At 30.2% G+C, this 16856-nt stretch overlaps 1 protein-coding gene across 1 annotated transcript; it reads right to left on the reverse strand.

Moving 5' to 3' along the window:
• Window positions 1–319: 319 nt before the first annotated feature.
• LOC112705563 (cytochrome P450 90D2) lies at window positions 320–2935 on the reverse strand. The gene is made up of 7 exons (XM_025756417.3): window positions 2247–2935; window positions 1979–2128; window positions 1661–1912; window positions 1423–1591; window positions 975–1081; window positions 771–889; window positions 320–663 (listed from the first exon to the last, which is right to left on the reverse strand). Exons 1-7 carry the CDS (start codon window positions 2838–2840, stop codon window positions 555–557), a joined length of 1500 nt encoding a protein of 499 aa, XP_025612202.1. The 5' UTR covers window positions 2841–2935; the 3' UTR covers window positions 320–554.
• Between the last annotated feature and the right edge of the window lie 13921 nt (window positions 2936–16856).

Consider the following 16856-nt stretch of genomic DNA (forward strand, 5'->3'; position numbering starts at 1 on the left):
TATAAAGGCGACAAATAAATGTATTATTATGAAATAGAATGAGATATAAAATTATGTGATAACTCTATTTAAACCAAAATCTCTAATTTATAAATTATTTTTAAAATAGCTCTTTTTACCCATTATAACACATTTATATTAGAAAAACTAATTCTAAGACTCCAAACTATCAAACCGATTTTGGTTTTGTTAATCGATTTTTAATTTTTTTACTGATTATAATTTATAAATTATTTTTAAAATCCGATTATTTAAAATTTGGTTACAATTTTTTAACCAATTAACTAACTTATGATTTTTTTTATGAACAGCCCTAAAATTTGTAGCTTAACCTTAGCTTGTAATCTCTTATATATTTTATTTTATTTTTGATATAATGGCAGGCAATATTATTGCACTATAAACTATATAAACTCTGTTAAGTTGGTTTCCCATCAACTTACATTAGCATAGACCATGACTTTGCTAGACAATTACCCAACGGTTAATTTACAAAGAAGGCCTTAATTATTAATTATCATATATCATGTAATATATTATTACATAATTTTTGTTTAGTTTGAGTGCTGTTTCAGAGATGTCAAACGAACAGGACAGCCACTCTTGAGCTTTGAGAAAAGCGCCCATTTCTGAATACTTGAGTCTGAATCAATCACCTTCCACCTGAATTACATACATACATGCATGAAGCCAAACATTTCATAATTTCATTACTTCAATTAATCAAACACACATAATCAGATTAAAAGATATAAAATAGTCTCACACACTTGTAAGTGGTGATGAGACGGTGGAGGAACACCAGCATCATGGCTCTAGCCATGTTCTTCCCAAGGCACGTCCTTCCTCCCATCCCAAAAGCTAGGAAGCTGTATGGTTTAAACTCACCCTGTTTGAATTCAATCAAACACTTCGATTGTGATGTTTGAATCAAGGGGAAAATCAATCAAGTGCGTATACATTATTACACTTACAGCAAATCTAGAAGGATTGAATACATGTGGATCATTGTATATAGTTGGATCAAAGTGTATGAATTTAGCATCAATATCAACGTTCCACCCTTTCTTGATTTTAAATCCTGTGCAAGTAACCATATGTTAGTTAATTAAGTAATTATATTATTAGATCGAGTTTAATTTTTTTATTACGTAATTGGATGCACGTGTAAAATTACTTTTCACTGACAGTGCATTAAAATTAAATTCTTATTATATGTCTATGAGAGGAGAATAAGAATTTAATTTTGATAATATAAAGTAATTTTACACGTGCATTTAATTACGTGATGCCACATCATTAAAAATAACTACTTTTTATATTGACTGTGTAAATGTTCATACGAGAGAAACGCTTTATTAAAATTAAACTCAAGAAAATAATTACATCAAATATATGATATAATATAATGGAAGTAAAAACCTTGAATCTCACAATCTTGGAGTGCTACCCTGGGAAGCCACTGTACCACAGATGCCATCCTTAACGCTTCTGTCACAACTTTAGAAGCATATTGCATCTCATTGAGATCCTCTAATGTAAGATTATCCCTTCTTGTTCTGCCATTTTTCTCAATTTGTAGTTGCTCCTTCTGTTTAATCAATACCAAGAAAATTAAAACAACAGCAAATAGAAACATTAAATTATATTATTCACTGACCTTAAGCGTGTTAAGGGCCTCTTGATTCTCGTCCACAAATTTGACCATCCATGTCATTGCATTAGCGATTGTGTCCTGTCCTGCAATCATCATAGTTAAGATGTTGTCTTTGATCTCTTCATCCTTTAATTTGTTATCATCATCTTCTTCTATAAGTTGTTGGAGAAAATCTACTTTGTCATTAGTTCTTCTTATTCCACTTCTTCTTTCACTAATCTCCTTCTCCAATATTTCCATAATTGTTTTCCGAGCCTGCAATTCCATTTCATTCAGTGGAGATTCATCGGGAAAGAAAGAAAGAAAGTAATACATATTTACCTGTAGGCCATTGGAGAATCTAGTCCATGGCAACCTCAAGGGTAATGCAAGCATTGCTTCACATAAATGAGCAATGCCCTTCTGCATGATCACTAGTTCATAGCCATTCTCCATGCTTATCAGCATTTTACACATTGCCTTACATGCTAGCTGCGTTATACACAGACATATATAAGACCTTGTTGTTGGGTAAGTATATATCATGAAACCACTTATTCCAAAAGTTTAAACTGATAAGAGGAAGTAAATACAAAAGAGAGATAGATACCTTGAATGCTTCATGTTGGATGAGAAGAACGGGTCCACAAGGCCAGGTACTCATGGCTTCAAGAACGAGGACATCGAACATTTGAACAAAGGAGGACAAAGCATCCGTTGAGAACAGAGTGAGGAGACGGCCACGAATGAGCTTGTGATGGTGGTGATCAGCACAGAGCAAGCTATGGTGTCCCAAAAGCTCTGATATAGATTTTATGTACCTCTTTGAGAATCTGCCTCCCTCGTTGTTTAGAATCGCTTTGGCTGAATCTGTGCTAGAAACAAAAACATGTGTTTCTCCGAACAAGTTGGTCTTGAAGCAACTGCCATGCCAGAGGTGGCGGAGTCGGACAAATTCATATACTCCTTTGGTGCTGTTGATGGCAGCCATGAACTGCAGTGTCTCTCCCACAAATGGCAATCCTCCGTTACCCGGAGGGATCCCGGCACCACCGTCACCGGTCTTCTTGTTTCTGCTCCAATGCCATGATAATAATAGCAGTAACAAGAAGAGAGCCGCACAACAGTAACAACTAGTGTATCCATTTTCAAGCTTTACCATTTGAGAAATCATTTTAATTTGGTTCATTTGTTCAAGCAACATACATATATAATAATATAATTAAGATTAGCGTGTATTCCCACACGCACTAACACCCATTCTCCAGGGTTGCTTCCACTTGGAATTTGAAGTGGAACAATAATGAGTAAGGCCTTGCAGTTGAATTGTCATGATTACCGGCCACATATTTCAAACTTTATGTGATGCAACCGTTAACCTTGGTGAGTCATGCTCATGAGTGATTATATTGACTCAGAAGCTTAGCCTACTAGAATCATCACTAATCTGTATATATTGGGTTCAAGGTATGTATCAGTGTTTTTGGATATGCTCTATTATTCTATTTCTAGTTGATAACGATATGTTATTCAACGGTTCAAGTCGTTTGTTGGTGGGCGGATGATTGCTTTCTTGTTCATGGCAACAGTTTCATTCCAAATCCGCTCACTCCACTCGTCACACCAATTGCATTGCAAGTAAATATCATCATTAGAGATCTATTATTTTTTATTTTTTGGGGACTCGTAGTGATGATTATACTACTAAAAGAGAATCTTAGATGATCAACATTTTTAATAAAAAGAAAACAAAAGTATTATCTAAATATAAAAAATATGTCACTAAATCAGTCACAATATATTGAGAAAGAAAAATGTTAGAGTAATATTAGAATTTGTTATTTTTTATTATTAATATTTAAAAATATAAAATAAAATATATTGTTAAATTATTAGATTAAAAAAACTAAACTAAAGACTTATTTTGATGAGCTTATAATTTTTTTTTTAGTTTTTTTTTTTAAAAATTTTATAAAAAAGTAAAAATATTTTTATGTTTAGTATTTCATGGAAAATTTTTTTTTTATCTATTAATTATGTTTGAATATAATAATATAAAAATATTTTTTGTTTATTTATTATGTGAAAGATATATACTTTTTAAGAAAAAGATCTTTTAAAAAAAGATTTAAATTGTAGTTTCTCGAAAAAAAATTAGTATTTTAGTATTTTTACTTTTAATACTAAAAATTTATCAAATACGATAAAAAAAATCATTGTAAAAATATCTCTTTTATTAACTTAATGATACCCCAACAAGCACTAAATAGATTAAATTGATGGCTAAGTAATAACTAATAATAAAAATTTCGATGGCCTCCTAATATTTTAAATTAGGGGACATAGAATTTATCATTTTTGACCATTAGTTAGCCATCAACTCAATTCATTTAATCTAATAATCTAACAACATATTTCATTCCATACTTTTAAACATTATGGCTAACCGATGAACAAAAACAATAAATTATGATAGCCCTCTAGCATTCTTCCAATATATTTATATAATAAAATTATATTACTAGTGTTTTGTCCGTAATAACATTATGAGAATATAAATTTTTTGAAATTACATCGACTTTATCTTGACATTATAGATTATGGCAAAAAAGATTTATAGAATCAAAATATTTCTAAAAAAGATTATAAGGGACAAAAGTTTTTATCAGTTAAGAAGATCAGGATCTTCCTAGATAAAAAAAAAATTCAAATAATAAACTTTTTAGTTATTATTTTCACATTAAAGGAGTTTAATTTTTTTATTAATAATTAATTTTAGCATTCATTATTCAAAACTTAAAAGAATTTAATGTGTATACTTTTATATTTGATTAGGTGTTAAGTTTATTGTACAAATAAAAATAATTAATTTTATGATTGTTATTTAAAAATAATATTTTTTCTCTCTTTAAAATTATAATTAGATATTAGTATAAAAAATTATATTAATAGTTATAAAATAAACTCAAAATTATTTTTTTAATTTGAATCTTAATTCTAATTATGCATCACAATATTAGTATTCTCTTTAAATTATATGTAATAAAAATTTGAATGAAGAGAGATAAAAATATAAATTAGAAAGATAAGTAATAAAAATTTAAAACTAAATAAAAAACTAAAAAATATGTATATAATAATGATATATTTTTTTATGTGAATAATATTATAAAATTATTTTTAATTATAATTATAAATTTAATATTTTTTTATAATTTTATGAATCTATTTAAATTATATTATTTTATTAATTTTATTTTTTTTATAATAGAAAGGTAGAGAGAGGTAGAGAACGAGAGAGAAAAGGGAGAGAAAAGGATAAAGAAGAAAGAGAAATAAAATTTGTTAATTTTGGAGAAAAAGATTGTATTTTAATTGTAATAAAAGAATATCTTGTAATACATTATGTTTTGTCAAATTAGTAATATAAAATATAAATTATAAGTTATATATAGAGTGGGAAAGGTAGAGAGAAATAAAGAAGGAAAGAGAGGTAGATAAGATGATGAAAGAATGAGGTTTATTAATTTTGAAGAAAAATATTTTATCTCAATTTTAATGAGATAGTGTCATGTGACACATTTTGATTGTTAAATTAATAATATAGTTATATTTCAATTTTAATTTTAATATTTTAATTTTAATTTTAATTTTAATTTTAATTAGAGAATATTATGTTGTACATTTTGATTGACAAATTTGTAATTAATCATTGGTAATAATATATAAGAGAGATAGAATGAGTGAAAAAATGAGAGAGAGGAGGAGAGAACATTTTAATTTTGGAGAAAAATATTTAATTTTAATGGCAACGAGAGAGTGACATGTGGCACGTTTTAGTTGTAAAATTAGTAAGATAAGATATAATTTAATTTTAATTGTAATTAGAGAATGTTATATTGCAAATTTTGATTGACAAATTTGTGTTTATTGATAATAATATATAAAAGAGATATAGTGCGTGAAGGAATGAGAGAGAGAAGCAGAGAATTCTTTTATTTTGGAGAAAAAAATTTGATTTTAATTGTAATGAGAAAATGACATGTGACATATTTTAGTTGTAAAATTAGTAAGTAAAAATTAGTCATTAATATTAATAATGATATATAAGAGTCTAAGAGAGATAGAGTAGGTGAGGGAATGAGAGAGAAAATGAAAAAACTATTTAATTTTGGAGGGAAAGATTTGATTTTAATTACAACGAGAAAGTGACATGTAACATATTTTGATTGTAAAATTAGTAAGATATAATAGATATAATACAAATACATAATGGATTTAATTTATTTTTACTTTGTATTTTATATTTTAATATATAGTTTATATGAGTTTAATTTTGATGCACTGAGAGTATAAAATATTTTACACATTCGTATAAATACGGATAGTAAACGGGCTAGTCTGTCCCGCCATTTGACGGGATGGTTCGCCTTACCCCGCCTAGTGAGGCGGTCCCAAATTTCTCCTCCGTTTCACCTAACGGCGGGTTGGTGGGCTAAACCTGTCAAATCTCTCTTTTTTTATTTATTAATAAATTATTAAATATTAAATAATATATAATTTCACAATTATTTCAATAAATTTATAATTTCTACATACATAAAAATATTATAATTTTAAAATTCACAAATATTAAAAGTCTTTATAATTCTAAATATATAGTAAAAATAATCATCAACCAAGTTTTTTGAAACAAAATAATAAAATCAATACTGTAAAACATAAAATAAATATTGTCTAAACATATAATTAAACATCTTCAAATCTTTAATCAATCAAACATATAACATTATCTAAATTATAACTTAGAACTTTTTTATTATTATTTTCAATTAAAAAAAAACGATGGGCATGTTGGAAAAGTCCGTCCTACCTTGCCGAAACCTGTCAAAGTCTACGAATTAGGTAGCGCAGGTTAGGCGATTTTTGGAGATAGTTATTTTTTTTTTTAAAGTTAGGAGTAAGACTCGAATCCGTGACCTCTAGGTGAGTACGAAAAGATTATGCCATTAGAGTTATAACTTGTTGACTAAAAATAATTATTTTTACTAATATAATGTTACATAATTAAATACACATGTAAAATAATTTTACATGTACTATAATTAAAAAAGGTTAATTAATATTAACTTAAATACAATAAAAAATGTTGATATTTTATAAACAACTATGTAATGGTATAGCTAACGACATTTTCCGTGGCTAGTGAGGTATAAACAATAAACTCAATTTTTTTGGAAATAGATCTTTTTAACTGTTAAAAAAAATTAAGATGGTAAAATGTAATTTTTAATTCTTTAATATTTTTTTATGTTTGTTTTTATTTTACTTATAAAATTAATAACAAAAAATTATATTTTATTTTTTTAATTGTAAAAAAAATTAAGAATATTTTTTTCTTCATTTGGGCTCATATAAGTTCATTTTGTTTCAGCCGGATTCAATTGTTCTCGGACCAAAGCGAACATAAAATATTGCTACAACTTAAAAAGTGACGCCCTGACAAAAAAGGGTTGATAATCCATTAATCCAAAACAACAATAAAAAGTATTCTATGACCCAAAAAAAATTTCACTAGAATTCTTCAAAAAAACAAAAGTAAAAAAAAAAAAATCGTGAAGCATTGTATTACACCATTTCGGTGAATAATTCGGTGATCCTCACTTGTTTTTTCACCAATTATGATAAAAATTTAAATCAACGGTTAAATTATTATTAAATTTGATCCAACAGTGGGTTATATTTTGTCAATTATAATCAAAATTTTTTTATTTGCAATTAATGGTATATGAATTACGGCCCAATAGAATTTGTTATTTTCATAAAAAATTTTGCTGAATCCTAAATTTCACCCGCACACAAAATTGAATTTCATAATTTCCAACTAGTTAAACACACAATTGTCTCCCTTTGTCAACATCAACATCATCATCTTCTTCACTCTAATATTAATTCTGTCGATGTTCAACTATACATCTCCTAAGTTTCATATTTTATACCCTTACAAACTTATTTCTTTATCAAATTTACGGGCGTATATCTTATCTTTCAATCTCTGCGAGGAAGCAATCTGAATCCCAATGTCTAATGAGGTAAGTTTTTCATCAACCTGAAACCCTAAGTCACACTCTTAGGATTAATTTTGATAGATTTATTGCATCATGCCATCAAATACCTAGCCTAAAATTAGGTTATTTTTAGCATTATTTACTTATTTAATTAGATTATTATTTATCAACTGCAAGCAATGTTAAATTATTAACGACTTTAGATAAGGGAAAAATTGTTGAAACTGTATTCTTGTTGGGTGCATAGCATCAGTGGAAGACAGTCACTTATATGGGGACGATAGTGGCGACGAGTATTGTTGACTCATCGATTGTTCTAGAAATGCTCTCTTTTGCACTACCCGTTCCCATTATCTGAATTGTCCCCTGTTTGGTTTTGGCACAAAATTTTCTAATTTTGTAGTTTTTGTTGTGGTGGACGAGAAGATAGTTTTTCTACATTGCAGTGGTGGACCAAATCTAGTAAACTCCTCTATCTCCATGACTTAGCAGTAGACCAAAAAAAGCTTCACCTCTATGAGATAACACTAACCCTGTTCTTTGTATTTTTCATTTTATCATTATATGTTTAACTTATGATTTTTATTGATTATTCTATTTGTAATTGTGACTTCAATTGAAACTGGTTTTGATTTTAAAGTAACTACTGCAACTTAACTTCTGCAATAATGTGTTGAAAAGGATAAAGATTGGGTGTTGCTTATTATGCTGCAAATTGAAAATTAGTTCCACTTTATCGGAAAACCTAACTAAGAATACATTATGCATTCATATATATCTTCAATTGTTTTTGAACTTATACAAATTCTGAGGAGGGGTTGGCTTCAAATCTCCTTGTGTATATAATTATTAGCTTCGCTGAAGTACTTTACATTAATTAATGCATTCTTTTTTGAAGGTAAATGATTCTGAGTTTTTAGTGAGTTGACGAAGTAAATTTCGCTCATAATACTTATCATTTATTGTGTTAAAGACAAATTGAAAGGCTTTGGTATAATTCTTCTGAATTGCATAATATGTAAAGCTTAAATGAGCTTCCTTTTAATATAAATAAATCAATTTAAATAAATATTATCTTTTTCTTAATGCTATAATATAGATTATCAACACTGAAGTTATATAACATCTGATTTGAAACTGTTACATTGTTCTTTGTGACTTAGATTTATGTTTCTAAAATATTTTTTTTATCTTCTTTCCCAGGTTGCACAGTTTGAAATTTTGGATCACTAATGTAGATAATATCCATTTCTTCTACTAGTTATGAGTCTCAAAACAAAGGACCATTAATTAGAGCTTGATTAGTTATGTTATGCTATTTAATTTAATTTCATAATTCTGTGTAAATGACATTGTTATGCAGCCAATTAAGACTCAATAATTAGTATCTTTCACTTTATGTCCAACTTAAGGCCACAATTTTATGTTGCTAATACTCTTGGATTGTGATGTAATGTCATGTTATGTACTATTGTGCATAAATTAATGCTTAATGCTTTTATAATTATATGATTGTGTCACTGAGTAACATAAATAGTTGACAATCAATACATGTTTAGTTTTGTAAAAATATGTTCATAAATTCTAAAAATAAATAGTGTTATGACTTCAAATACAAGTCTTCAGTCAGTAAATAGATATAAATTTGGAGAAATTTCATATAATAAAACTACAAAATTAAAAGCATGTATTTAATAACATTTTTATGAAAGAACTCCTAAGAATAATGAATGTTGACCAGCCAATATTTTGATTGCTATAAAATAAAAGAGAAATATAAATAAGTGATTCATCCATAATATAGATAATAATTAAAGTTAAAGTCTTTGTAAATACACCCATAATATCCAAACTGGCACAACTAAAATAAAATTAGATGATAATTAAAGCTTGAAAATAAAACTAGTTTATAATTAAAGCGAACTACATAATAGAGTTTAGCGAACTACATAATAGGGGCTACATATGCCACTAAGAAAATGCTTAGGTATTGGTCTTCATGCTCCCACCTGGTGTTTCTCTCACTCAATTGCATCTTTAAGAATCTCATTCTTCAACTGATTGAAGGGACTAGTAACCAAGTCCACCGCTAACTTAACACGAAGCAAGTTGTGTTCCAACTGTTTCATAAAATTTATATTTTGTTAGAGTTTGGTTATCTATTAGTATATATATTTGATTGGATAAATGATAGGATAATTTCTAACATTCTTAATGTCCTCCCATTGCAATCCAATGAATAATATTTTTTTTTACACGAGACACTTAATTATCTTTTCAAATAAAATAATAAAAGAAATTACCTTGATTAATATAGTGATAAGAATTAGTAATCAAAGCCAGGTAGCTCACCATGCCTGGGAGATCATACTCAAACTGATTTTCCATGTTGATCCATGAAATAACCCAGCTAGCAGAATTGGTACTGCAGTAACAACAAACAATTACTATACAATGTTATTAATTATATTATCGGTCTAAATATTTTTTGTGGCTTAACAACTACTCGCTGTGACAATTTGGTATGCCCTTACCATCTATAATTGGCCAATCCGGTAAGGCATGGGGTAGAAATTTCTCATCCGTATCAAAGCATTCACTTGTTATTTTGAACAACATTTTGGCCTACAAATTACCAAGAATTTTTGAGTGGTTAAATTATTTGATAGCAAGCACCTAATTTGTAATTTTTGATCTTATGAAAAGAAGCCTTACAATATCGCGCATCTGAGCCTTTCTATCTCTAACCAAGTACGGTTGTGGATTAGAGTCAAGGTAATATAAAGTCTCTTGGTGCATTCCAATTACCATCGCAAATCAATTGGCACCGAGATCCTCAATTGGCACATAGATCTTGAAATTTGGATTAATTAGATAGCATATAGGATATTCACATATCATAATTATCCTTAATACACAGGACCTTTAAACTTAAAGGTAACAATAAACAATACTATATCCAAATTAAAGATTTTGTAAAATTTAAAAGAGAGGGTCATCTTACATATTACAATTGTGTTGATGCTTTGATCTAAGTGTCCATATACTCCATCTGCATGAGTGCTTGACTCTTTTTCTCATGCACATCCTCCTATCAATCAAAACTCATGTTAAATAAATTATTGGAGTATAGTTGATAAACTCTATTAAAATATGCTATATTATGATCACAATATTCATAATATTTCATGCAATTGGACTAACTAACCGCAAAAGTGGGGGGAAGACACCAAATGTAGGGGTCAGGGTAAGCAAATTGAGCGAGTGTCACATTTTTGCATAGCATTTGCACGACCAATTCGTCTATATCATTTTCAGGAAGAAGGCTATGCATGATTTTTCTTGTAGCTGTCATCTCGCCCATCTTCACCAGATACTCCCTTTGTAGAGTCAACAAAAACACATGGATTAATCAATAATTATAATTTTACTACATGGTTATTCTCTTTTTTTATGATATTGCAAACACATAAAGTTCAGATTTTACTCTTGATACACTCCGCTGTTAAAGATGTAAGCAAATATCCTGGCTTGCACATCATTGAATAAGCAAATATCCTGGCTTGCACATCATTGAAGTCCATTGCAGGTGTACCTTGAACTTGTTTCTCCCGCTCTGCACAAAAAATATATTTAATACAAGTTATGGAGACAAAGTAATGCAACTATATTATTGACTGTGATTGAGTTTAGCACAAAATTAAACAAGGTACCTTTGTGGTAGCATTGGTCCGACGAGAGCCTTGGCCTACACAACGCCTCTTCAACGGAGGGCTTTTCTTGGTTGTCCCCTAATTACCCGCACTGTTAACTGTAGATAAATCTGTTTCCTTATCCTTTTTTGGTTTTCTAGTAAAAGGGGTCCTGAACAACCTATTCCTTATGATATTGGTATAAGCTGGAGCTTGCACTAAATTCTCTTCAGTATCGGGAGCTATAGGAGAGATGTTATAAATTCCAGAAGGAACCAAGTTAGTTGGGATTTTCTCTTCCTTGTTTGTGTAAACCAAATTGTCATCGGAATCAATATATATTAAATTCTCTGCAGGCTTCTCAGTAAGATCATTTTTTGGTTCTTTCTCAACCTGTAATTTCTCAACTGAGTCCTTCAACTCTTTAATTTGAACTTGTTGCTCCTACAAGACAATGAAGTATTTGACTTGATATAAATATTTAAAAAACTTCAGAGAGCATTGTGAATGACAAGCCATTAAATAATAGTAATAATAATAATAATAATAATAATAATAATAATAATAATAATAATAATAATAATAATAATCTTATTTTGAATTTTTTACCTTAAAGAGTCTTATCAGCTGCCGCATGAATTGCCTTGTCTCCATGTCCACTTGTTGGCACGTCCCAGTGACCAAACTCTCCTTAAACATCTGAAAGCCGTGTTGGGAAGGATCCAGCTGTTGCGAGCCTACGGAGAGCATGTTTTGTCCACCTCCAACTACTTCATTCAATTGTTGTGCATCATGCGGGGTCTCAATCGAAACTCCATTAGAATTGAAGTTTGCATGTGTCCCTTCTTTAGACTCTCCACGCAGAGACTCTGTTCCATTGGTTTTGTCAACTTGTCCAACGTCCACCATTTTTTCTGGGATAGCATGGTCATGGTTGCTCTCAGCCTTGGCAAAAGCATCACTACAAGCATATGGTGAACAATATAGTTAGATAAGTTAGTATACCTAGACCCAACAAATGAAAACTTATATTAAAATACACACTGAAGTTGCAATCTTAATGTTGTTACCTGCCGTAAACTTGTGAAACAGAGCCGGTGATGTCAAATGCCTCCAAGTTCAGGAATTCCATTGAAGAGTTTTTTCTGTGCCTGGTTTTCCTTCTGTGTGTAATAGTGAATTGTGAAACATATGTTATATAGGGAATAATATGGGATATAGGAAGTTGTATGGACTCATATTGGCGCCAAAATATGGTTGTGCAGAAAATTTCTGGACAAGGCACGATCATGTACGAATATCAAGTAATGCAGTTGGGAGGACAAATGCGAGAGATGGTCGCATGAGTTATGGTTGTCATAGTATATGATTACATAATGATAATAGCCTATTGTTTGATTATAATAGTTACTTACTATCGGATTACTATACAGCTTATGTGATACCAGTATCCCACACATCTGATCCTGTCTCTAATTGAGGGAGTATTAAATGAAGATCAAATAAGGTAATATAGAAAGAGTTTGCTAAATCTTTCTTACTAATAAAATAATATCATACAAGAATTTATTTTATAAGTTTATAATTTAAAATTTAGTATTTAAGATTTATAATTGGTTAAATATTTGTTTAAAATGGTAAATTTTGATTGTCATTTAATATTTTTGAAAGGGTTCACCTCTTGCCAAATTGTTAACTGTTAATTAATCTAATTTTATTATGTCTTATTTTTAATGTAATTTCATCTAATGTCTAAACTTACTATTAATTAAGCTAACGATACCTTAGTCTATACACTTTCACATAAGCTTTTTTTAGGTCATTTAAATTCTTTAATTTCACTACCACCCACAGTTATTAGAATAAATTTCTAAGAAAAGGCATGATTTTTAATCAAAAATTCTTATCATCACCACCCAAAAGCTTATGTCAAGGACAGACCAGACCACATATATGTCCACAACTTTGCCAATACAGCCTGGACGACTGGTATACGGGTACAATCTCAACAAACACACTTTAAAAAGAGAGAGCATGCAGTACTATTTATTAAGGCTCACAAAAGAGACAAAATTATGTCACACTTATTGGCAGTGGTAGGACATTAGTGTCTACACAAGTGCTTTTCTAATTTAGCGAATTTGTGTAGCCATGTGTAAGCAAAAAAGGTGGCTGAAGTCGAAAATATACATACACTCCTCAATAGCAAATCACCCCCACAAAAGAATGCGTACGCAATAAAATGCAAGGATCATCGATTCAGCCATTTTTAATATGGAGGGGAATAACACATTGATAGATATTCTGCTGTCTGAGATACGACTACTCCGGGAAAAGGTTGACGACATTGAAAAAAAATTGATACGCAGATAACGCCCTGGCTCGCGTCGAGTCTATCCTTCTTGCCAATGGTGACTCAAGTAGCGGGATCAAAGGAGGGCGGAGGAAGAAACAGAGAATGAGGTCACCTCATCCAGGTGTGTTCAGTGAAGGTGCCACTGAGAGGGTCCAACAACAACTAAAATCAGCATCTACTACCAAACTCAATGCACAGGAAAAAAATTTTAAGCTCACGGATAAAGAAACGGACCTGATTACCTTGCTTACTGATGTCGATGAGGACCCAAAGGAAGTTTTTGAAGTCAATATAGTTGATATGCCACCTCCAAAATCCATTAACAGGGTGGTAACTCCGAGGAGTCACGTGATTACAACTATGTCTCAGCCACCGCATAGGATTAAGCCAACCCAGAAAGCTCCCTCTGGCACCAATTCTAAAGGAAATTTAGTGGCAATAGGTAGCACGGCAAGATTTCGAACACCGGTAACACTTTGCATCTTATGAATTTTCCGATTTGTAATATCATTTTTTATCTTGTGATATGGTTCCGTTACTAATGTTCATGGATGGGGAAAACGTAGCATATGCTGTCAAATGGAAATGCCTTAAGCATTGTCCTACCAAAGAATAACCATCGCAGCACTCTCGTTGAAACACTAAGTACGCAACTGCATTTCCAAGCTGCTGCACCAAGAGGGAAAATCCTATCATGGAAAAAAGTCAATCACGATGTTGCATCATTCGTGGGGTTATCATTTACTTTCAAACCAGTCCCTGAGATGAATTTAAGAAAAGAACATGAGAAAATCGGAGCATATATCTTTTGTTCATCACTTGATGGGGAGTAAGTTGTTGCTTTTTAAGTGTCTCCATGAGAAACCTTACATGAAAATGACATTGAACTAAAATTTGTTTATCCAATTCACTGAACTCTATTGCAGAGAGGAGATCATTAAGCATGCGGACTGCAGAATCTCTAGAGCGCAGCTAACATGCATGTGCCCAGGGCATGAGATTTCAAAAGAGGTTTTCATTTAAGAATTAAAATTCCATAAAAATTAACAACACTAACTCATTAATTCTTTAGTGATTTACACATCCAAACAATAATATAAAGTACCTTAAAATTGCAGGTGTTTACACTGATGGCTATTAGAACAACACATGAACAGAATAACAAAAAAATATTATGGAGCTTACCACCATCGTTTGCGGTAATCTCAATTATTAAGTATAATAATTCTAAATATGTGTAACAATGTAACATATAGTAAGTCTAATATGAGTGTTATGTCGAGAAACTTGTACAATTGTGTAAATGATTAACTGGATTTAATACAATTTGAATTGACTAATCTCATATTTTGTGTGTTATGCTATACATTATTTATCAAATTCCAGGAGGACATCTTTAGAGATAAAACATTGGATGACTTGCTCAGAGACTATGGAAAAGATTTTATGCAACCCAACAAGAATATTAAGTTGGTATATCCACTGACCTTAACTAATTAAAGTATTTAAAATTACAGGACAAAACTAATTTAGGTATATATATCATTTGTTGAGTACATGATATTTAAATCAAACAAATTTTCAAATTTTAGGTATATATACCAGTTAAGGAGAAAGTTGGTCATTGGTATCTTATAGTCTTTAGCATCGTAGACAAGGTAACCTATTATTTCGATGTGTTATCATCAAAACATGGCGAGGAACAAATGCTCCAGGACATGAAAGTAATAGTAAGTATCTCAATATAGCAAGTGACATGATATGCTAAAACAAGGACATGAAAGTAATAGTAAGTATCTCAATATAGCAAGTGACATGATATGCTAAAACAAGGTCCATTGTGTCTCATAAAGCCATGATTACAGGAACAAGTGCTTGTTCAAATAATATCATCAGAGGATTATGTCAAACATGGAATGCCAGGTAAGGACCATTTTGAAAAATGGGATATACTTAGAGGATATGGATTACCGCAACTGGAATCAAGGTAGACCATTTATTAGTATGTTTTCGCTTCTCTTGTCAATGCACATCCTTTCATTGAGGTTTTAATCAAACTTTAACAATCTGACACAGTGAAAATTTTGCTTGTTGGGTTATGCAATGGCTGAATATGGAATCTCACTTCACCCCATCTGTCCTTGGAGTGGTAAGGATACATACCTTGAGTTGTCTCAGCTCTATTTATAATCATTGTATTATTAAAGTGTCAATTTGGTGAACATGTAGCTCAAGAATGAGAAGGTCCGCATGAGTAGCACCTTGAAGCTTGTATTATCTGAGAGCAACGAAAGGAAGCGAGACGTTCAAATAAGCACAGATCGATGGTGGAATACGGTTGTGGCAAAAAATTAACTAGATATTTAAATTTGAATGCAAAAATATTTCTATTATATGATTATTAACTTAGGTATTTGAATTTAAGTTCCAAAATATTTATTTTGCTTATGGATAAGATAATTATCCATGCTTATGATTTAAATTATTTTAATCATATTTAAATTATTTTTTACTCATTTTTCACATTGAATTAAACCGATGCACATAGCAATCTTGCTGCAAGGTGCAAACAAATTAGAATTGAACTAATAACTAAAAATCTTCTCATCATTAAAGAACAATGAAATGAGAACACATAGTTTAAAGCACTATGTTATTAACATAAAAGAAATATGTCATAGAATAGTCACAGAGATGATGATAGAGGATAACAAAGGACTATTTTACATTATTTTCTTCTATTTTTGGAGACTTCAATGTGTGATAAAATAATTAACTCATCCCAATTTCTCACTCTATTGAGATGAATTAAAAAAATTGAGTGACTATTTTTTACTAACAGTATGCATTTTTGTAAGTCTCTTGTGTCTCATACTAGTGAAAAAATAATACTTTAAAATAGAAATATAATCACAAAACAGCAGACAACTTAGAATAATGGATTTAAAAGAGTTCATTGTTGTCTTTGTATGATCTATCACTAACTAACCTGCATAGCATAACTAATGAATGAATTGAAGTTAAAAGGATTGAGTTTTGCCATTGTATGATCTACCACCAACTAACTTACATAACATTACTAGTGCATGAATTTGAATATCCTT

This window comes from Arachis hypogaea, chromosome 8 (assembly GCF_003086295.3).
Source record: "Arachis hypogaea cultivar Tifrunner chromosome 8, arahy.Tifrunner.gnm2.J5K5, whole genome shotgun sequence".
Classification (NCBI taxonomy): domain Eukaryota; kingdom Viridiplantae; phylum Streptophyta; class Magnoliopsida; order Fabales; family Fabaceae; genus Arachis; species Arachis hypogaea.